Source organism: Arctopsyche grandis, chromosome 5, assembly GCF_051622035.1.
Source record: "Arctopsyche grandis isolate Sample6627 chromosome 5, ASM5162203v2, whole genome shotgun sequence".
In the NCBI taxonomy this organism is placed as follows: domain Eukaryota; kingdom Metazoa; phylum Arthropoda; class Insecta; order Trichoptera; family Hydropsychidae; genus Arctopsyche; species Arctopsyche grandis.
Window position 1 is genome coordinate 8,644,291 of NC_135359.1, and position 23,896 is coordinate 8,668,186.

Sequence of the window (23,896 nt, forward strand, 5' to 3'; positions counted from 1 at the left end):
TAGATCCCTAGCAAACACAATGGTGCACGTTCGACACCGTTTTCACTTCATATTGATACATTTAATTTATCGAGTGTATTTGTTGAATAATTATTCGCTTAAAAAATTGGACTTACATAGTTGTAATAACATTTTTGTATCAAAAAAAAAAATTACATTTTTGTTTTTGTATTTTATTTATTTATTTATTTGGAAAATTTACAGTTTATTAAGTTACATAGATTGATAGTAAAAAAACATAATTATTTTAAGTAAACCATTAATAATTTTCACATATAGGTAAAAAAAGAAAAGCTCAAACATTTAAAATAAGAAACAAAAATGATAATAGAGTAAGATAGTTAAAGAAAACAAAAGGAAAAAAAATAGAAATAACAGTATAATAAAAATATCAAAATAATAAGAATAATAATATGATAAAAATTATGAAATAATAAAAATAATATAATATATAACAAAAAACAAAAAGACAAAATAAATACATCAAAATAAAAATTCATAATCACAATCGTAAATTTTCAATAAAATTAATCATCGAAAAACAAATTTGCAATAATCACTCTAGCTTGTATAGCATTAATATTAAATAAGTCAAACATAGAAATTGTTAAAATTAGTGTGTTGACGGTGGAGCTTGCACGCCAGATGAATGAGCTTCTTCCATAATTAGAAAAAGTATTAGGTATGTAAAGGAGCTCATTACATCTAGTCATTCTATTTGGCACACGCAATGACCAGGTACTTTTAACCAGGTACCTGTTTTGTGGTGAAAAATGGAAAAAATGCACACGTATATAAAATCTCTATAAGGGTGAAATCAGACGTAGGAATAGGAAATAGGCACCTTAATCTTTTTCTGCATGTGCGATTTTGTTGTATGTGTATTTTCCTATGCCTATTTCCCCCATTTTGAGGGCTAATAAAATAATCCACACATTACCTGCTCGAGAGCTATCTTCCATATTTCCGATAACACACCCACAATAGCAATTGAAAATCTAAATCGAAGGAATGAATAGCACTTGTGGTTAAATTGTACGGTTGGGGTATTATCGGTTGTAATCGTGCTATAGGGTGGGTGCATCGTGGCCCTCGCGTTCGTACATATGTATGATATAATATAAGACATGGCGGTGGCAATTTGCGGTTCGCCCTCAATTTATTGTCCAAACAGTTGAAAGCATTGTCCGTTTGTTTGGGTTTGTGTTGTCGACGTCGTCATGACAACGGCGGCTGCAAAACAATCAATCGGTCGGGTACCGCCCACGGGGTCGCCACCACCCCAACACTATTGGACCGAACCGATATTTAAATTATTCGTTGTCAATCGAACTCAGGTGCTGCACCATCGGTTCAAGAGAACCGTACTATTATCTATTTTTTCTCTGGGTATAGTCTTTGGGTCAGGTGTGGAACCACTCCAATTAGCGATGCTCGACACTGGCAATTTGTTCGTCGGATTTTATCTGTGGAATTTTTATGTTCATCAGTTCAACAGGTCAACAGGTCTATTGAATTCAGAGCTTTGTGGGAACTTTAAATTGAGCCGCTTGATCTGATTTTTATTCAATTTTTGATAGACAACACCTAAAAGTCTCGACTATAAAATCTAAGTTGTTTTCAGATCTGAGTGAAAGACTCGGTGAGTAGTATTTTATTTTTAATCTATACCAGGAAAGCCTAACAGGTTACCCCAATGCGCCTTCCTGGCCATAAATATTGTAAATTTGTTTAAAGTATTATTATTAGAGACCGTAGCCACTTTGCGCCGTTCTTTGTTCATTTGGTCTCTAGCTTTGTGGTACAAAGCTAGATCGTAAAAAAAAGTTTCACCATAAAAATTAACAATGAACGGCGCAAAATGGCTCCGGTCTCTAATTATTATACATAGTAAATAATATTATATCAATTAATTTCCACAGAAACATCTATGATCAAATGTGTAAATTTACAGTATTTTTTTTAAACAGTCCAGCGAAATTCAGTAAATACATGCCAATCAACATTCACAGATACATTAATGTTCAGATTTGTAAATTTGCAGCATTTTATATAATTCGAGATTGCTGAAAACTTGACATTTGTGAGAAAATGGGTAAGGTTGCCAATTTGTTAGAATCGTTTCAATGAAAATCAGATAAATTGTCAAACTCTGATAGGAAACGATCGACCTGGAGTCACAAATCCAAGGTCTGGCCAGCAGAAACCAGTGGGATTTGAACCCCTGAGAACTTTGTTCAAAGCATCATATGCTAACGACTAGTCTATTCTGCTGGTATTAGTTTATTGTTCACATCACGGATAGTCGGTGTACTCAATATATGCAATGATATCTATTGGTCGATTAATCGCGAGACCTTATTGGCTGTTGAGCCGAACTCAAGTTAAATCCCGATCGCTGATTGGTTGATGAGCTGATTGTTCAATCTCCACGTTACATGTCATTGAATAGAGCAAATATGACGCTTTGTAAGTATTAGTTGACCTGGTGATATACGGTTTTTTCGCAGTATTGAATCAATGTTAATAACATAACTATCGATAATTTCAGTGATGTAATTGTAGGCATAAGACAATCGCGTAGTTCTGCGTTTAAATAAAGTGGGCGAATGAACTTTTTCAACTGTTCTTTGCGATATTGTAAAAAGTAAAAGAAAATCATTAGTCATCAGTTATGATTCATATAATCTAAATGCACTTTGGTTGGAATTCTTCGAGTGCTCGTCGACCCTAGTGTTTTTGAACTATAAGTGGTTTTTTTTTTTTTTGACACTTGTAAAGAGTTCAGGTCAATATCTTTCAGTGTGATACTTGAGACGTCAGACTTGGATTGAGACACGAGATAAGGAGGGTTTAGAATATACATGTGATTGTGTGAGTTCTTGTGAAGCAATTTCAAGTATGCAAAACTATTATCTACAATCGAGTGCTAATTTTGATTAATATAATATGTGAGCTGCGGTCTTATTAAGTTGGTATACTACGGTCGGTTGTGAAGACCAAACGAATTAAGGTGCACAGACTCACTTTCCTCTGCCTCATACTTTTGAAACAGTCTTAGGAATGAACATCCCAGAGGACGCACTTTCAGTATTGTAAAGTCTTTGTATAATATTGCACACATACTGCATTCGTGCTTCATTTGCTTCAAAGTTGTAAATATAGAACATGTTTCGCAGACTATTATCTTGCGGTTGCTGTCGTTTCTATTGTGTTATATAGGATGTTATTTGAACTTGCGCTGGCCACTAGTATCTTATCTTGTAAGTGTAATGGGCCTTGCAAACCAACGTATAGAAAGATGTATTATCTGCAATTTTGGCCTAAAGGAAGGGGAGAAGGTCTCATTGGTAAATTTATGCTATTCCATTTATTTTTTAAAGAGATCTGTTGACGTAGTAATTTACTACGTCAACAGATCTACAACAGACTAGTGTTGTACCCGTCGATTTCAACGGGTGGTTTCGGAAAGGAATTGATACACGAATTCAAATAATGTTATATGTTATACAATATATACATATATAAATACATAGAATGTCAATTTATAGGCACGTATTCATAGCACAAATTTGAGTGCGTTCATTACACGCTCGCCGATCCAACCCGTTCATGCGTTCGAAATGATGAATAAATGTGTGTTTATGTATGTGTGTCTTCGTAGATGTGTGTATGCTCCCTCGAATGCTTAGGCGCATCTGACACTGACGTCACCCGTCGCTCAATATCAGAAGTAAATATCAGACACTCCACACCCACCCCACTTCTCGCTTCCCCACGTCTCCTCGAGACGATCGGTCTTCACGCCACATCCCTATGCATAACGTATACTCCTGGTATTCTAAAAATTGTTTTTTTTTGAAATCCTCATACTTGTCGACGCGTCCGCCACATACATAGCCACGAACATACATATACATCGAGTCCGGTTTCATATATATTATTATTGTACGCTGCATGTACGTAATAGGCCACCGTCAACCAGCACAAATTTACTGACGCACTCAAATATGAAATGTCATCTATTGTATGCATATCTGACATTGAATAAAAAATTCATGTTTGAAAACGAATATACACCGGCAGTCACATAAAACGGAACGCTTGTGAATTTTACGACTTCGAGGCCATTAAAGGATTATCCCTTTATGTGTAGGGTTTTTAACGACCAAATATTCTAAATATGATTGTTTTCTAAGATTTGAGTTCAGTTTAGTGTGGGTTTTCAAGGAGAAAGCATCAAATTCGAATTTTAACACGTCAACATGAAAAAACGAGCTCAGTTATCATTGCAGAAGAGTGTAAAAATCGCGACATTGGCGAGTTCAGGATTTTCCTTTCGGTCAATTTCCAAGAAAATGGGATGTTCTATATCGACTGTTTCGAGATTACTGGAAAAAAAAAAGAGAATCTGGAAGTTTTGATCGTAAGAAGGGGACCGGACTGAAAAGATGCACATCGGAGAGGCAAGACCGTGTAATAACCAGATTATCTTTACAGCAGCGATTCAAAACTGCTGTAGGATTAAGAACAGATGCATCTTCACAATTTTCCAAGGAAATCAGCGACTCAACAGTAAGAAGGCGACTCAGAGAAGCTGGACTGTACGGTCGGAAAGCTGCAAAAAACCCATTACTAACCAAGAGAATGAAAAACAATCGATTGGAGTGGGCGAAAGCACATGAAAATTGGAGTCCATCAGATTGCCAACGAGTGATACTTTCCGACGAATCAAAGTTTAACCTCTATAGTCCTGATGGTTTTCCGTATGTCCGAAGGAAAGTTGGCGAAAGGTATAATGAAAATTGTACCCTTAAAACTGTTAAGGATCTTCCAAGTCAAATGGTCTGGGGATGCTTTTCGTACCATAACATTGGACAATTGGAGTTTCTACAAGGTGCCATCGATGGAAAAATATATAAAAAAATTTTAGAAGAAAGCTTTGTCCCATCGATGGAAAACCACCTTTCATATTCCGATGATATAATTTTTCAAGATGACTCTGCCCCTTGTCATCGAGCTAAATTGGTGAGTATTCATTTTATTTCATAGCATTGAATATAAATTATAAAATTTCAATCAAAAAACTGAATTTTTTTTTAACTTTTTTTTAAGTTCGGGACTATTTACAAGAAATGGGTGTAAAGACACTACCATGACCTGGCAATAGTCCCGATTTAAATCCAATCGAAAATTTATGGATGTGTATCAAGTACAGGATAAGGAAGAACAATGTTTCTACTCTTAAATCGTTGAAAGAAATAATAGAAAATATATGGTACGAAGACCTCCCAATCGAAAATTTAAAAACTTTAGTAGATTCTATGCCAAACCGAATAAAATAAGTTATAAAATCGAAAGGAGCCGCTACAAAATATTAATTTCTTTTTTATAAGTTGTAAATAATAATATGTGACTGTAATAAAATTAAAAATGTATATGTATAGTGCTATTTTCATTTCAAATTTCATTTAACCGTGAAGTCAACGCACGGTCGTAAAATCTGCCCTCCATTAAATTTCTCCCCAACTCATCTTTATCACCTTTTATGTTCACGTTTGGTGTTACACGAATGCACTATGATACAACCTATCATTTAAATGACTTTCAGTTTTGGTTTTATATAAGATTACCGAAATTTCACGCAAAAACATGTTTCGCTTAAGCGTTCCGTTTTATGTGACTGCTGCTGTATGTATGCCCTCTACAATGTACCTGCCTCGCAGTCAAACGCTACTTCTTTTTTTTTTTTTTTTTTTGCTATTTTTTAGATACTACTCTCAACCTTGTTAATATGCAAATTCCTCGTGTTAATCGGATCGTTTGCTATTCAACACTTTTCGCCTGTAGTTTGATTCAAATTTAATTCAAACGAAAACAAAACAACATTGAGGCGTTGCTGAAATTCTACTCTATCGAAAAAATCCGGTATTTCCACATAATTTGCGATTACGCAAGTGGTGTGAGGGGGGAGGGGAGTTTCGCTTGTTTTTCTCAACGCGTGTCTACTAAACCCAGGTGCCCAGCGCTATCATCCCGCCGTTTTGCAAAACCGGTTACAGTTCGTTAGCTCTCAGCCTTGCATAGTTCACTCGCATCATGGGAATGCACGATACGTACGAGATGGTCGGTAATGGATTCGTGCCGATCGGATTAGTCGATACCATATTTCGTATCGATTCGGTTTGAATTGTACGTGTGTGGTGCCGATGGTTGTCAACCGCCCCACGGGAGGGGGTCAGGGGTTGTCAGCGACGGTCAGCTTTGACCGGATATGGGTCCGTGTCGTCGACGAGGACAGTCGCAATCATCCCTTGCACACCTGACCACTTCCGGTGAGACCATTGTCTCGCACTCTGTACAGCTTTGAGTAGTCGATGGCCACCGGTCAGCGATGGTTGTGCTTTGAATCTTCTGGGTAACTTGAACTTTTTTTTTGTCTTTGCAGTTTTCGTCCCGAGCTCCGGCTGAGTCATCAGCAAACCCAGCTAGCTCCTAGTAGTCGAGGTGGTGAGTAAAAACTTCCTGTCACACTTTCACACGCACGCTATCTATAGTGATCTCACTTTTGTTTATTTTTCAAATGACGCATAGAAAAATCTATTGTTGGAAGGCCGACGATCTACTATGCGATATTTAGGCAGAATCGAAACCCATTGATTAACTGTATATTAACTGTATTCTGTTGTCTCGACTGCAATCAAAAATAACTATAATTTCCCAGGTGGTTATATCGAGCAAGCATTTTTTTTGTTTGTTCTGGATATTGATCATCAATTTGTTCCTGGGAAAATGTGGACGGAAACTTTTAGTATCCGCTTTCCTCTTGCCAGTATCCTGTCTAACATTGACATAAACTCGTCATCACTACAAACTTTTGGGTCAAAAATTATGTGTTCGTTTTCGAGGTGGAAGAGGATTTCGGAGAATTTTTGTAACCCATTTTAGATACACGACATTTCCTGAGTGCGTTGATTTAATGAACTGTTATTTTAGGTTTCAAATACCTACTCAATTTACTACTTCAAGCTGATTTCCACTTAAAATTAGTATTTTTCGCAGTTAATTTTTAAACTTTAAGATGCGATAATAAGCGCACTCTGCAATATAAAAAAAATTGACAAAACTAGTTCATGGAGATAATCCGATCTTTCACACGGTCTTGACTAAGATAACGCTTCTCGTTTACGTGTCTAGAGATTGCCTAAGATACCCGAACCGGTAAGGGTTTATTCGATACATAATTGATTACTCGGCATCATTAATTTATAAGTTCATATGTTACTTTAGGGAAATTATATATTCATGATTGTTTTAGCTATTTATTCGATTGATCGATTAATTGGATTGGGTATGAATTTCCACTTACTGAACAAATTCTAATGATCAATTCCACAACAGAGAGTTCAAAGCAGTCAACTTTAATCGATGCGATTCATTTGTGGAATGGAAAACTGTTATCTATCTGATGAAAACGCATCAATCAGCTTATGCATTTTCACACCTTTTAAAAATACATTCTGACATATTCAAATGTTCATTCACTCAATGATAGGGATAGCGTTTTTTTTTTCGAGTCAACCTCACGAACAATACCGATGACAAAGACCGACAGTGTAAATGTTCTTTTATGATGGACACGCGCAACCAATCGTATTACGAAATCGCTAGAAATGTTTACATAGAAATCTTACGAATTCGTAACACTTACACGATAGCCACCACTGCCTTGAACTTTCACAAGATTTCGTAAGACGGCTAATCGTCAAAACGCGCATCCATCATGATTGAGATCCAAGGGGCCCGCTTATGGAGAGATTGGTCGACGGACAAGTCTGCCGACAAATCTCTGCCTACGAAAATCGCCCTAGTGGAAACCAAATCTCTGAACTTAACTTTTGGGGCAATTTTGCAAGTATCACGTTGGCAAAAAACAAACTTTATTTCACATTATATCTATTTTTTTTGTTTATACTTCAGAAAAGACGACATAGCTGATTGGCCCAATTTTATATTTTTCCAATAAACCATTATTGGGGTGCCCCTCAACGACATCTATGATATTAAACTTGTACACACAAATTTATATATTATACATTTCGAAATCATATTCAAATAGTGGCAATATACTGGGTAGGATGATTTTTCCCAATTTTATAGGAACCGTTTCAACAACGAAATCTGATCAATTGGCACACTGTCGACATGCTGACCAGCAACACTACTGACAATACTCTGAATAAATTCTTTTCAATCGAGATCAAACCCGGCAACTTTTCTGTGGTTAGCATAAACGTTAACACAAAGCTAGTTGCTGACTGACGTTATATCTATTCAAAATTGTTTTCTAAAAGATTATACATACATAGTTATATCAGTGTAAAAATATAAATGAAGGAAATTGTCATGATTATTCTGTCCCAAAGTATTGGTTCCAATGAACCTAAAGAACAATGAATCTAAACTTCTTAATAGCAGTTTAGATTAAATCCAAAGAAAAATAGACCTTTAAGAAGAGGTACCATTTTTGGCCCACCTTAAATTTTGAAAATCATTAACAACGTGATGATTAGCATTTCATTGAGCAATACAAAGCCACTATATAATTAGTTGTTTTCGAATTATCTCCAAAATACAAAGACACATTATTAAAAAAACATGTAAACGTAATCAGGGATTAAATATAAATCAGTTCGTCTTCAGTCAAATTCGTCAAATCAGTTCGTCTTCGGTCAAATTCGTCTTCATATAAAAATCTGTTGCCGGTCAAGTTTGCTCATCTTCGAGAAACAGTTACACCAGGTTAATTAAACAGTTAAATCAATATGTGATTATTAAGATGTTTCGGGTTAGTGGATATTTTCATTTTAGTAATGTGACGTAGAGATTAGTTGATTGGTGCTCGTCGACCACTGATCCACCTGATCTCGCGTTCGCCCCAAAAGGGCAAAAGGGCTTTGGTCCGAGCTTCATTCGGAGCTGACAGGCAGACGAATCAAGAACAATAAACTACCTCTACGACTACTGTTGCGTCTTTCATTCCGATCTTAGAAACCCCTCTAAACGTCCACGCTACATTGGTGTCTTAATGAAATGAGTCACTTGGTAACCTGTGGTTGCGCGAGTTAAGCCCTGACCACAATAGTTAAGCCCTGACACAGCACTGCAGCGACGCAGCGCGGCATATCTCAGTTAGTACTGAAGGCAACTTTGATGCGCAACGTCGCGCCATTCGTAGTGCGTTCTATCTTATACAATTTCATACAAAACAATATTTAGCCGTGCTGCGTCGCTGCAGCGCACAGTCGCCTAGTGCGGTCAGACCTTTACCCCAAACAAATTACCAGATATCATCACTACCGTACTCCAAGCCTTCGTATCAATTCACGAAGGATTTTTTTCAATTGGTAATTTGCTGGATTTGACCCAACCAAGGTAATATATATGTACATTGATTAAGTCGAAAGATTTATCAATACATACATACATTAGACTATACGATTAGCATCTCGCATACAAACAATGACGAGTGTGTATTCAATTTTTTCGCGCGTCATTCTGTCGGTACAATGTAGACGTAATGCTAATTTTAAGGTCATTGGGTTAAACAAATACACACGTCGGCCGAAAACCGCTATAGCACATTTTCGAATGTATTATTTGAATACGACAAATATTTAGTGTTTGCACGAGAGGTACATATATTGATATGTAAGTATTTTTAAACGTTCGACTTTCTAATATGGTGATGTCAGGTGTGTTCATCTTCGACCGGTTGCGAGGTCGTACAGGTCACGACTCTTCGAGTCCGCACATAGGTATATAGTGCTCATTTTTATGAATAGTTGCCATGTTTGGACAATGTCGCTCTTTTTTTTTCTCTCTTGTGTATCATCAATGGCACGATGCTTCTTTGTTAGTATGGCCAGTTATGTGTGACATTGTCAAAATTGAAATGTCAGATGGATATTTTCGTGTTATGTTTCATCTCTTTCTAGTAGTTTGGTGTGATCCTGGGTGTATTTGACTTGTACATATTGGGTTCACTGGTTGTGGTCAAAGGGGATTAAATCGGAAATGTGTAGGATTTACCCGTTCGGTGCAATACACTCGGGGCAATAAGTCTTTTGTTGCTTGTCTTTGGTCGAACTCTCGGATTGATTAATTTGAAAGTCTTTTGTGTTGGATGAGTCGTCTGATAACTTGCCAGACTAATTCTTTTCGGTATCCGGTGTTGAGACAGAGAGTAAATTTGAGACTCGCTGATATATTATAGATTAAATTAATAATCGTACTGTTAGATAACGCTTATAATTAACGGCTAAGTATACAAGTTTTTAATTGAATTAACGGATGCGTATATTTTTAATTGCTTTCGCATGAGTCGTGTATTATATGTACATGTGTATGGATAATATGTGTTGTTCATGGTATGTTTGAATAATATTTAATTTTGATTTTAATGTTGTTATGTGTGAGTATGCTAAGGTGTGTTTGAACAGGTAGGGCTAACTACACACAACTCATATAATTCAAGTCGTTCGCTTCATAATTTAGAAACAACATCTAGGTACACACAAGAAACAAAACCTAATTAAAGAGAATTTTGATCCTTAACATATATTATATATATACTAGTGGTTTTACCCGGCTTCGCTCGGTTTTTGTAATATAAACCGCTCAAACATGGCTTATCTAATAGTAAAATTAAATTAATCGAAAAAAAACTATTCAAACGTCATAGAAACCTTGATTTGTTTTTGATGCTCCCAACCAAACCTTAAATACATACATAGTTACATACATCAACCCTTATAAAGTCTCTTTCGAAATTATAAATTAGATATACATACATATATTTGTGCACATCTTGGGTATATTTTTATACTTTGTTCGACACGCATATTTTCTGCTTTAAAACCTGAAAATAATTTATAATCTTCGTAACAGTTAATTTGCAAGACGTTGACGCCCGTTTCCGTTCGTTAATTTTATTTTTATGAGGCGATTCATCTCACGAGACAGATCGCTGTAAATTTAAGATTATTGAAAAAAAATCTTCGTTGTTGTTATCGAGTACATATTTATGTTTTAATTTACATATGCTATTTGTGCACGTAATATTCAGTCGGTATTTGCTTCACCGACATGGAAACTTTATGAAAAACAAGATTTTTCCGTACAGCGAGCTAAAAATAAACAAACATTGAAATTCGTAACGGTCTATCAAAGCGTGCAGCTCATTTTACGAAAATTAATGCCAAATTCAATATCGTCATGCATTGGAATCGATTTTTCCGACTCGTACAGCAATAACTAGAGACCCGTATTTTTAGCATGCCAAAAATTCGCATTTGTGGAATTGTTTCGCATTTATTTTTCGTTCATAGGTTTTTCTCTGGGTTTAGATAGGTCGGTTAATGATGACGTATGGATATGAAACTTGGATATTGAACGCTAAGATGCACTCAAAGAAGTATGAAACGCGGTATGTTCGGCATAACTGGAAAAGAGAAGAAGCGGAGTACGCGAGTGAGAAGTATGATAAGGGTAGTGGATATAGTAGAGAGTGAAGAGATTTAAATATCAATGATCAAGTAGATGAATGGACTAAAGGTGTACAAAATAAGTGCTAGAATGGTACCCGAGGTAAAAGACAAACCCCAAAAAACATGGGTAGACGAAATTAGGAAAATGTGTGGAAGTGGAAGCGTGTTTGAGAGGCCTTCATCCAGCAGTGGATTGTGAATGGCTGTAAATGATGATGATGATGATATTTTATTCGCGATTCTAGATTTAAAACGTGCACATGTATAACGCGGTTGATCAGTTCAACAAAAAGGCACGAGAAAAAAAAATAGCAAAAATATAATAAATCCAATATCATATTTTCTTACAATTTCATTATTTTGATATCCCATGTTATTTTTTCCGTCTACTTGCGGAACAGATATAGCGCGTCGTATAAGGTTTAACTATATTTCATAAAATGTTAAATTGATTTCTACTTTCTTTGAAAATTATGTTTAAAAGAAATAAAAAAAAAACCACTAGTGTCATACATACGTATAATACTAGTGGTTTTACCCGGCTTCGCTCGGTATTTGTAATATAAACCGCTTAAACATGGCTAATCAAATAGTAAACATTTTATTAAATTTATTTGAAGTTTTATTTTATTTGAATATTCATTTTTTTATTATTAAATTTAATGTCACGGATTCTACGAATCAAAACTTACATATGGACATACATACAAAGTCTCTTTCGAAATTATATATTAGATGATAAAACCGATCATTTTATTCTCTAAAATGAAACAAAAATGCTAATCAAAAAATAAATAAAAAATTTAATACATTTACGAAAAATATAAGCAATAATTTGCTTCTCACTTTACGATATACTCATTCGAAATCAACGATTTTTTTTATATACATTTTTATATACGTACATATATATCGTACCGAGCTCACCAGATTGTGCAAATCACGTCGTCCTTCAAAACTACCTATCACATACCTGGCTAATTTAACACGCATAATACAATAAATAATTACGATTAGCAATATTCCAAACAGGTGTACTTATACATACATACATACATACATACATACATACGAAACGTCATTTGCGAATCTTTTAATGTGATTCGCGCAACAAAGACTCGACAGTCAGCACTGTACAGTTCGTTCAGGTTCGTTTGGCAGTGTCGTACGGGTACGAGCAGTCTAGCTTGGCTGGCCTCGGCGTGCGGACGTGCTTCGGGTCCGTATATACCAAATATGTATAGTGTGTGTGTATACATGGCTCCGATTAAACTGTATCTCGTTTTGTACGAACGTGCCCTTATCGCATAATCGATAGCCGGTATCGGTGTGTCCGATTTTGTATACAATTTGCGTGTCGTGTTGCATCATGGTGTGTTTCGTCGGCTCTGCCCAACTCGTTGCCAATTCGATCTTTTTCACACGTGTATTTTGTGTTTTTGATTCATCGTGTGTCGCATCTTATCTGTCTTCGTCGTCTTCGATATTATATTTATATAGTTCAGTAAAAAGAAACGGGTCGGAATTTATGCGTTTCTGATTTCTGTTGGGAAATACGCATGTGTTTTAGATGCTGGTTTTCGTGTAGGAAATCTCATCGCGAGTGTTTGTTTGGAAATTTTGAACTTCGCACTTGGATTATTATAATAATTGTGAAATAATATGATACATTCCACTGCCAACTTTCTCATTTGGAGTCCGTCACCCATCATTACATGCTGATGATTCAGCTTTTTTGCTTGTTTTTAATATGTATATGTTTATATTTTTCCGTTGTTTAAATTCGTGGTAATTTATAATAATCGATTACGTTTTGAATTTTAAATGTCCACGGTTGATTATTTATTAATGTAGTTTTTGAGTAATGACAATCAATACCCCCAGTCATCGAATTATAACATCAACTATTCACGCTTGTGTGTGTGTTTGTGTGCGTTACTTTTAGGTGAAATTTAACTGTCGTTTTGTTTGTCGATTGTATTGACATTTAATTATATAAATGAATTTTCAATTCCATTTTCGCTTTTATTGTGTCAAACAGTTATTATCTTTGACGTTAACAAAACGTCAATTATGCATTAACGTTTTATTATTGGATATTGATTGTATTTGCTGTATGGGTGTCATTATTAAGGGGCGGATACTCATTAGGGCAATGGCAAATAACAATACACGTTCCAACATAAACATATTGCCCTAATTATCCTCCGCTTTCTAGTCATTGTCGTTACATAAACACTGTTATATTAAATCATCGGTCGTGAATTCAAAGTTTGTCCGATGTATATGTCACTTACATTGAAATGTGATTTAAAACTTAAGAATTTTATATCAAAGTTTTCTGTTTAACAATGACGCTATTTCCAACCCACCTAAAAATTAGTATGAAATATTAAAATTTGTCATTTTTTTCTAATTTCGTATTGAAATAATGATGTTTTTCGAATGAATCTAATACATAAATGACCGGAATTGAGAAATTCGATTCAACATTAATTCGCATTAATCGACATTGGGCAACATACTATCTCGATTGGAATTAATCCCGATGTAATTGGTTGAGGTTAACTGGTCAGATTTTTTTTATTTTATTTTAAATGGTAAACGAATTATTTTCCACATTGCTGTCGCACATACAACAATCATTGAAAAATATCGAAATATCTGGCTGTCGTTAGTATGATAATTCGCGTGGGTTACTCTCAATGGATGGAATTTTGAGTGCCAGATATTCCGTAATCGAGATTTTAGTGATGTGCGATATCGTGAAATAATCACCGAACCATTTTAATTATAGTATGGGAACAAATATATTAAATCCAATTTTGATATTTTGCTTCGAATTATGTAGTAATTTTATTTATAAAAATTATCCAGCTGTTTCCCACACTCTTCACACAACTTCATTGTTCAAGTTTTCATTGATAGAACCAGTATTACCGGGTCAACACGATACACGAGTGCACTCAGATCGAGTTCGTTAATTTGGTCACTCGTATGTTACTCGGACGGTGCGAGTGACTAAATAAGAGATTTCGGTCTAAGTGCACTCGTATCGTGTCAACCCGGTATAATGGTTGCTGAACTCTAGAACTCGTATCGTGTCAACCCGGTATAATGGTTGCATAACTCTAGAACTCGTCCTTCATGATGGTTAACAAAGCTTTTGAAAAGTCGCCCACATCTCGGCGAAGACTGCACTATAACTCTTGGCAACTTTTAATCATCGCTAGTTTTCACAAACTCGCACAATTTATCCTCAAAGGTTAATTTGAATAATTCTCGCCGATTTTTCTCCTCTCGCTGTCTTATAAATTTCCGTCTTGATTTATGACACACTTTACTACGGTGTTGAAGCATAACCCAGAAATGTGTTTCCCTCTTGTCAACTGTGTAGAACTCCGTGATGCTACCCACTATATTTCACTCGTTTCGCATTTTTGTCGTCTAGACTGGATGTTGTTTCATGATTGTTCACCGAAAGTTTTACGATGTTGGTCTTTCATGCTATTTGTATCCAGACTGAAAAAAAGAAGACCACCTGGATATTATTTATCGACGAAACAAAGTTGATCGATGTTGCCGGTGCTGGTGGGTGATGCGGACACCACCTGGCACCACGCACGTTCAACTCATGAATAAATTTATTGTATGACATACATTTGCCAATTCCAACATAGCTTCATTACTATTGGTATATTTGCGATGACTGGGCTGGCGAATTTAGACGGGGTCCCACGCATGATATGTATGTGGAGAAGGATAGCGCTCTTGCTAATTATATTGCACATCGTTATGCACTTGTGCAAACGAGCCCACAATAATACTTCAATATTACTAAGAATGTACTGTTCTTGAGAAATCGACTGTATGTAATATTTAAAAATATCGCTTTCCACACTACATATACTCAGTTCAGGTGGGTTTTGAAACTTTGCATCATTGTGTGTATGTAGCTGAATTGTGGCTCAACCGCTACTAGCCCTGTTAGCCAATATTTTCTGTAACTTCTGCTATCGATAATAGGACAAAAGGCGTTCCTTCAAGTTCTGCCGGTGATGTCCATCGGTGCGTGTTTTGTGTCTGCCGTGTATCTCCGTGCATGTCTTGTGTCCTTCGTGCCTGCATTTTTTCCTAATTTGAACTTATTTTAAAGGTCAATAAGGCCGACATGAGGAAAAACGTGAAGTCATTCCCTCTGCCCTCCCGCACAACGAATACAGCCTGAGAGATCCTTTCTTAGCAGAATGTGACGTTGTCGTTATAATAACTAAATTTTATAAATCATGAATGTTCAAGCATCGAGATGTTTTTATTAAACCGCGTGCATAGTGAAACGATGTATCGCAAATTGATCAACGCTTTACAGGGCGCAGATACAGAAAGGCACGCGTCATGTATTTTTAAAGTTTAGATAGTTTTGCACATGTAAAAAAATGCTAGCACACATAATCTATTTATATGCTATGGCACTTAAGTCTTTGTGTTGACAGGTTTGACCAGTGGTCAATAACGGCGATTCCCATATTTCAAGAAATTGTCGAATAAATCCCCTGCGAATTTTTCACCACAGAAGGCCAAGAACGCGCCCGTTCCGTTCGATTCAGTGTTTCGTCCTAGCGGTGATTCCCATATTCGAAGAAATGTTGGAGAAACTTGACAATAAAAAGAAACCTGCTTTGTAAGACATACTTTTTCACCACAGGAGGCCAAAAACGTGCCCGTGCCGTTAATTCAATAAGTTTGCACCCTTATTTTGGTTTGATTTGAACTATGAAGTGTCCGAAAGTTTTAAAATTTAGTATTTACATATATTTTTTTTTATTTACAGCCAAGTTTTTTCAAATGGCAACAATAGATTTTGACTGCAATCAATATATACACATCTCCATCCATCTCTCAATTTTAGTTTAGTTTTATTTCGTCTCTGAAGATTTTATTTTATTATATTCATCAGCAACGTTTCTGCCTTATAATATTTCAATGCCTTCTATTCAGGAGACTAATCCTTCCCAAGGCTTTATTTCAATTTACTAAGCCAGCAAAAAGTTTGCCACATTAGAGCAGCTACTCTTGAAATTATACGAAAATTAAACCACTTTCTCAAACTAAAATGTACGCAGGTATGTGTAGAACTCTAGTAATTAAAACCACTGACAAATTTAATCAAGTTTATAAAGTGCGACTGTCGTCCCGGGCGAGGTTGGTAACCCCTGAACATTCATAGGTGGTTTCAGGTCATACGATGTCGTACTTCAACCCCCCCAACTGTTCGATCGCGTTTTCCGCGAAGTTGCTTGAATAGAGAAAACTCCCATGATTCATATCCCACAGTATACATATTATACATTCATACATTTTCCCTCTGCGTATATTTACACGTGTATATACTTTTTTTTACACGTTTTTGCTGTATGCATAGTACATTGTGCAAAGAAGAAACTGTTACGATGCGATGTGAAGTTTCACTTTCGTTCTTCGCAAACAATTCCATCTAGCGACTGGTTTTGCCTTTTATTCACAGCTAGGAATCTTAACTTACATAGCTGCTGCGCTCATGTTTGTTTAATTCCGTTGCATAAATTATGCTCGTACGTGTGTTTAATTATGCATTTGTCGTGCTCGTTTTGACCGTTTTGCATGCGGTGTGCGTAATTTTTTCTTTTTGTGACGATTTGTGCCGGATTTCGGTTTCGCTTCGTGGAGTAATTCGACTTTGTAATAAGATGCATTTGTTCTGATGAAGCCATGCTACTGCCTCGTCGCTTTGAAGTTTTATTGCTCGTTTGTTCTGGGGTTCAAATTCAATTAAAAAAGAGCAAAGGTGAGGTCGATTCTGTGAAAATTATTTAGATTTTTTTCCAAAAGGCCAGTAAGTAGCAAAGAGCAATTGTATCATAACAGTTCGAGGTCTTTTATCTTGTAAGTATTCGGTTGCATAATTTGACGTTGTTAGTACAGGGCAAATAAATGCCTTTGCGGAATACTCTATATTGCGTCGTTGGTATTGTGTAATATTTTGTTTTGGACATGCGTATTTTTACTACACATACATACATGTATATTGCAATGGATATTTTAATTGAAAAATGTCGTGTTTCCTTTTTGAGCCGAAAACTTCCTAGAAAATGTTGCAATGTGTGAAAATATGCAGTAGCAAACATTAACTTCTGACTTTCTTGTCAATTTGTCATTTATTCTTCGATAACGTATAGTAAGTCAGTTTTAATCTGACGGCTAATATCACATACGCTTGTGAGCCATTATATGAACCGTTATATTTGAAAGTGGCGGAAGTCCAATTTTCAGTTCCAAAAACACTTTCTGACTTAATTCACATATTGTTATCGCTTATTTTTAATTTGATATGTCCAAAATCTTGGAAAAGCCAAATAAACGTATTATAGGCAACCAGTAATGTTTTGCGAGATATTTCTCCAAATGAAGAAAAGTGGACTTATGCCAATTTCAAATATGACGGCTCATACATTTGTATACTATTCAAATTTCAACATAGGCATAATCGGTTATGTGATAAAACTGCACACTAAAAAATGTGCACATATTGAAATATAATCTGTTTACTAGCTTCTTATTAGTCTCACTTGATGAAATTTCTAACCGTGCGAAATTTGTTGGTTGATTTTGAACCACCCTTCCGATCGTTTTGTATTTTACCGAAATACGGGGGGCTAGCTCTTATTAAAGTCAACAAATGTCTTCGCCATGATGCTGGGATCATTAACGAAATCACTAAACATTACATCGGAATCATCCGTTAGATCGACATAATGACAGCTACCTATCCAAACGCGCCTTTATACCGCCCCTGCTTAACTTTAAAGGTTACGTAGTTGAACAGTTATAACTAGAGGTAGGATAGCCAAGGGGCCGCTCATTGTTCCATTGTTGTAAATCCTGTGTAAAAAAGGTTCGGCAAACCTTTAACAATGCATTTACAAGATTTGAACAATATGCGACACCTTCTGGGTCCGGGCTTTAGTTATAACTATACCTAGGCGATGGCTTGGTACTTTTAAAATAAAAATAGGCCAAATGGTTGACAACAGTGAAACCATTTTTTGTTCCAAAAACATCGACCCGACGCCGATCTAAAAGTTACTTTTTTCACATCATCTCATCTCAAATCCGATTTTTAAAAATTAACACTTGCTTGCTATCATTGTAAATTTATGGCATCCACTGATGCAGGGAAATTTTTACAAGTTTACGCATTTTTCAGATACTCATACACATAGATGTCGAGAAAAAATTCAGGCCCACGGGAAAAATAATCGTGCGTTTAATTAGAAAATGTAAGCACTTGACTGTTTTGGCGAATTTTGTCGACGAATTCGTCACCGTTGGGCAGTCGGGAATTTGCACGCTTCGCTTATAACGCTTACCATTTCGGACCGGGCCCTCTGAAAGTAGCGGGGCCCCGGGAATAAAATTTGTGCCGTCTGCTCGACCCTACCCATACGTGGTTTTTCTTTGCCCCAACCCACACTTTAAAGAGTTTTGATTTTTCAGAGCACACACATGTCAACACATCGAGTTCTTATCGTCCTGTCAGATCGCTCTTATGATATGTCATTAGGCTTGAAGCACCGAACGCTAAACGTAAACTCGATACGACAATTGCGCCAAAAACATTGGTTTTTATCTCCAGTGGGTACACATTGTAAAATTTTACATGTTCAGTGCGCAGTTAGCGGCTTTTGCCGGCGATAATTGTGCGGCTTACGCACGTGCTATTATTATTGTGTTTGAACACAAATAGTGCGAAGAACGGTAAAGCCGCCCACCGGCAGATTCCTTAACTGTTAGTTGAGGTAGCGGCACTGTCGGGACACACAGACCCAAATATGCGCCCACCCGCCCACCTGCCCACTCGCCAACATTGCTACCTAATAAATTATTTGTTTATGGCCATTACGCATTATTCCTCCATTAGCGCGCACATCAATTTTAATTTGCCGCGCGAGTTTTGGGTACGCTAATGTACAACTCACGCACCTGGGGATTTTACCGTACATACTTTGGAAACGCGCACGGTAGCCGTGTCATTCGAGAATCGAGATCATTTTTAAAATTACGACATTCGGATCAAGTACGTATCAATTAGTGGTCGGATGTGAAGGGTCAACTGCAGCTGGGACCTGTGGGCAGTTTTTCATACATTTAATTTTAGACAGTTTTATTCTCATTCAAAAAATATAATCAAGTTGGATAATATCGCCCACACATTATAAATATACAGCTAGGCCTAGCTAAGTAAGTAGTTTTTGAAAACATTTCTAGTGTTTTACGATCTTCTGATACAATTCTTTATATGTACGTAGTTTCATAGACTGGTTCCAATAGGGGGTCCCCTACGCGTGGGTGTCAAAATTTTGGTACGCTTTCGAAAAATTATGTAAAAAAAAAGCGAGTAGAGCTCGTCTGTCTGTCTGTAGCTTAATTATGTGAGCATTCGCTATTAACTTTCAGGTCAATGTGCCAAAAAATTGATATGAAATATCATTATGTCGAATGATTAAATGTAATACCTACAAATCACGAAAATGTGCCAGGGATCGATACTAGATATAAATCAGTCAAATTCTCGAGGTCGAATTTTCTCACAATCTCAATACTTCATCTATTTATAATTCGTATATATATATATATATATATATATATATATATAAAGTACAGACAGTCGGTGGTACGCAGCACTATTTTTTTTTGTGTGATAGTTCTCCACATGCAAATAAAATGCTGCTAGGTCAAATCCGAACCATCGCGTGAGTGTTTTCGATGATATTTTATCCTTGTATTGCCAGGTTTGCCGGTGATCGGCCATATTTGAAGAAATGTAGGAGAAACTTGTCGACATAATAAAATCGGCCACACCTGGTGTCTTACGGGCAACTGTGTTAGTGACTTTGTTACCAAAGCGTAGTTGCTCGTGGTCACTCTTGGTCACCCAACTCGGGCAACCAGAAGTGACCAATAATCCGCTCAATAGGTGACTATGCAGCCAGACGTGCTAATAGTTTTTTCACTATGGGGCCACCTGTAGTCGCCGGCAACTAAATCACAATCTGGCACCCTTCAATACAACGCTATACATTTTGAGGGATCTAGGTAATAAAATTTAGTTGCTTAGGTAATAAAATCACCGTGACTCGACAGCCGGGTGACTACGACCTGGGTAAACGATGGGTTGCTTGGTACAGCATGCTCCATACAACTGCATAAATTTTATCTGCACGCGCAATAAAGTTGCCCGCAAGTCACCCGATGTGGCCAGGCTCTGAAAATGACATAAAGATACTCCCATCACAGCTGGAAACCACGACCGCGTTCCGTGTCGCACTTTTGAATGTGTTCTTACCATTAGGTTAACTTCAAAACGTAACGTCGTGTATCTGGTAGTGGAATCGGACGTTAACATGTCGAATAAGTATTTTTTGCTAAACCGAGCCAAATATATAATTTATTAAACATCAATTATGATTTATCGTTACGATGTTATTAAGCATGTTTTCTCCTTCGTATTTTCCTCGTTTGAAACAGGTATTTTTAAATTTATTTCAATATTAATTTTTCTTCTCTTTTTGTGCAGATTCTGACAGTGTCAAAGAACTTTGGAGATCATCATGAAGCGTGAAGCTCAAGACAACGTCAACAATGGCGGTCAACCTTTTAAGAGGCATCGACGTGGCGATGCCGAAGTCAGACTTCTCATACCTAGCAAGGTATTTATAATACACGTGTATTATTATTATTATTATGTAAAATCGACAAAATCTCATGTATCATTTTTATGCTTTGTGTGTGCAGGTGGCCGGGTCTATAATTGGCAAAGGTGGCTCGAAAATCACAAGTCTGCGTAATACGGTCAGTATCAAATCTGAGTAGCTTTAAGGTATCCAAAATAACTTATTAAAAAATATGTATGTATATATTTACGTATACATACATATATATATATACAAATACCATCGTAAGCTTCAAATTGCGCTCAGATTATTTCGCCGTTAACAGTTTTAACACCACCAGCCCAAATTGTACTCACGCAACTAATTAAATAATAATCTCTATATTCCCTATAATCGTTGGTGACAAATAGGAAAAGATGGTCGGCGCTTTAGAGAAATCCGTACCCTTCGCACTATTCAGGACAGCAGTGTTGCGACTAGGCCATTTTGCGTACCCAGATTTTCGCAAAACAATGCTCCAAGACCTCCTCACACATGCGAAACCGCAGCGTGTCTTTGACAGAACTTTTCAACATATTTTCTTTTCAGTATTCGTAAGAGAACACTGAATGTCGATTTCCGAATCATGGTTTCCTTTAAAAAAAAAAATGGTATCCTCGTTTACTTATTTACCTTTATTTTTACAATAATTTGAATATTTAATGTGTAGAAATATTTTAACGTTTATTAGACGTTTACAAATCAACTATCCTAAACCGATGTATACATACGCACACTTTATAATATGTATCAAAATTGGTTTTTATTTTTTTATATATTTTTTTTATTATTATCAGCCTGTTTCTTTTCTTTTCATTGATTCAAACTTGTCTGTTATGCATATTATATAATATGTGAGTATGAAACTATCAGTTGATTTGCGGACGCCGATTCCCACGTACGACATACCAAGGCATCGAACCGGTTTATTTCACCGTTTCTCTTGTTTAGGAACATTTGCTATGCCCACTGTGCGTTGACGATGCGTGCGAATGATATTCAGCACCACACATCCACACACAATTTTCCCTTACATTGTATTTCTGTATTAGTGTTATTCGAAACCGGAACGCAGATAGCCTGTTGATGCCCTGTTATAACGATGAGTGTGCCCGTCGAGAGAAAATCGCCCATGGTGTGGAGTGATAGAGCGCGCGCGAGATGATACGGTATGGTGTTGTGGACGATGTATGCGTAGAGCGCGCGCGGTGATATGGTGCAATGTATAGAGAGCGCGTGGTGATATGGTGTGATAGTGATAGTGCGCTAGGCGACGAGGTATGACAGCGCTTGCAGCTACATGGTTAGGTGTGATATGTATGATACGAGGTGATATGGCGTGAGATGACAATCGTGTAGAAGCCGTCTAACTTGTGTTGTGTGTTGTGGTGCCGCCGCCCGCCGCCGCTGCTGCCGCCGACTGCCATCACCCCCTGCCGCCCGCCCCGACACCCGACCAATGCAGTACAATGCCTCTATTACAGTCCCAGATTGCCCTGGCCCCGAACGGTAAATAACTCTAAAATGACAAAACACATCACCTGTCTCTCTCTCTCTCTCTTTTGTCTCATGTCTTTATGTAATATAATCTACAATTGTTATTTGAAACACATGTTTTTGATTATTGTCGAATGCGTCGGCACTGTGCCATCTTACCATTTTGCCCGAGTTTACGTGTGGCACTCTCACAACACCCGCCCACACACCCCCCCCCCCTCTTTCTCGCCCCCCACCCTCGTCTTATCATTTTCGCCCGTCTGTGTGTAATTCTGTTGTGTCGGATGCGAGCTCCTTTCAGCCGGTCCCTCCTCGAAGATCAAGATGGATTCACTACCACCCCCCCCCTCACCGCCCCCCACCCCCTCTCGCTTTCGAGCGAGTCGTATCATCGCAATCTGACAAAAGCGAGTGACCGCTCCTCGCTTCCCTCAGACCACAACCAACCCTATAACCATCCACAACCCCACCCCTGCCCTGTCGCTGCAGATCACACACAATGACAACGTACCGACATACATCCACCAAGATCGATAAAGTAACCGAACTTTTAATGTTGTACATAGTAATAATGGAAAATGTTTGAATGCAATATGTCTCGTGGAGTGATAACACCGTGTCTGAAAGTGATATCGAACATAGTGCATACAAACTTTTTGATGATGGTGCGTCATTATTTAACATTTGTATGACGGGCGATAATCTTCATTCGGTTACTTTGTCGTCTAAATCCGCGATTCCTAGTTTATTATTTTTTTAATATTATTTCAGCATTCCGCAGGTAAAGTAACTAATATTCGAGATCCCAGAGTTTAACAGTACAGCTCCCGTATTTTTTTATATTTTAATTGTGGTTGGGGTTATATCATATTTATGCTTTTCTAGTTGGAAGCTTCTTGTTGTTTTTTTTTTTTTTTTTTGGAAAATAAAAACTTAATCAAATTAGTTCTATTAACAATATTAAATCGGGCGCGATTTTAGTGGTAGCGATAAATAATAAAAATAATTATGTGTTAACATTTAATATATTTTTAAAAATTAATGGGGTTTGTCTTCTTTTTGTGATAATCAATTCTTAGCGAGTCGCTTCAAATGCAAATA

The 23,896-nt window shown here is 36.9% G+C and overlaps 1 protein-coding gene across 4 annotated transcripts in view; it reads left to right on the forward strand.

Moving 5' to 3' along the window:
• The window catches only part of HnRNP-K (Heterogeneous nuclear ribonucleoprotein K), a 56,245-nt gene that overhangs the window by 19,713 nt on the left and 12,636 nt on the right, over positions 1-23,896 (forward strand). The window contains exons 2-5 of one of the 4 annotated variants that reach the window (XM_077431379.1): positions 6,449-6,510; positions 21,163-21,295; positions 21,381-21,437; positions 22,764-22,807. In XM_077431379.1, the coding sequence (XP_077287505.1) occupies positions 21,197-21,295; positions 21,381-21,437; positions 22,764-22,807 (200 nt within the window). In that variant the 5' untranslated portion in view covers positions 6,449-6,510; positions 21,163-21,196. Of the gene's footprint in view, positions 1-6,448; positions 6,511-12,644; positions 12,769-21,162; positions 21,296-21,380; positions 21,438-22,763; positions 22,808-23,896 lie in introns of those variants that run through there. The other 3 variants (XM_077431383.1, XM_077431380.1, XM_077431382.1) reach the window with 3 other exon arrangements.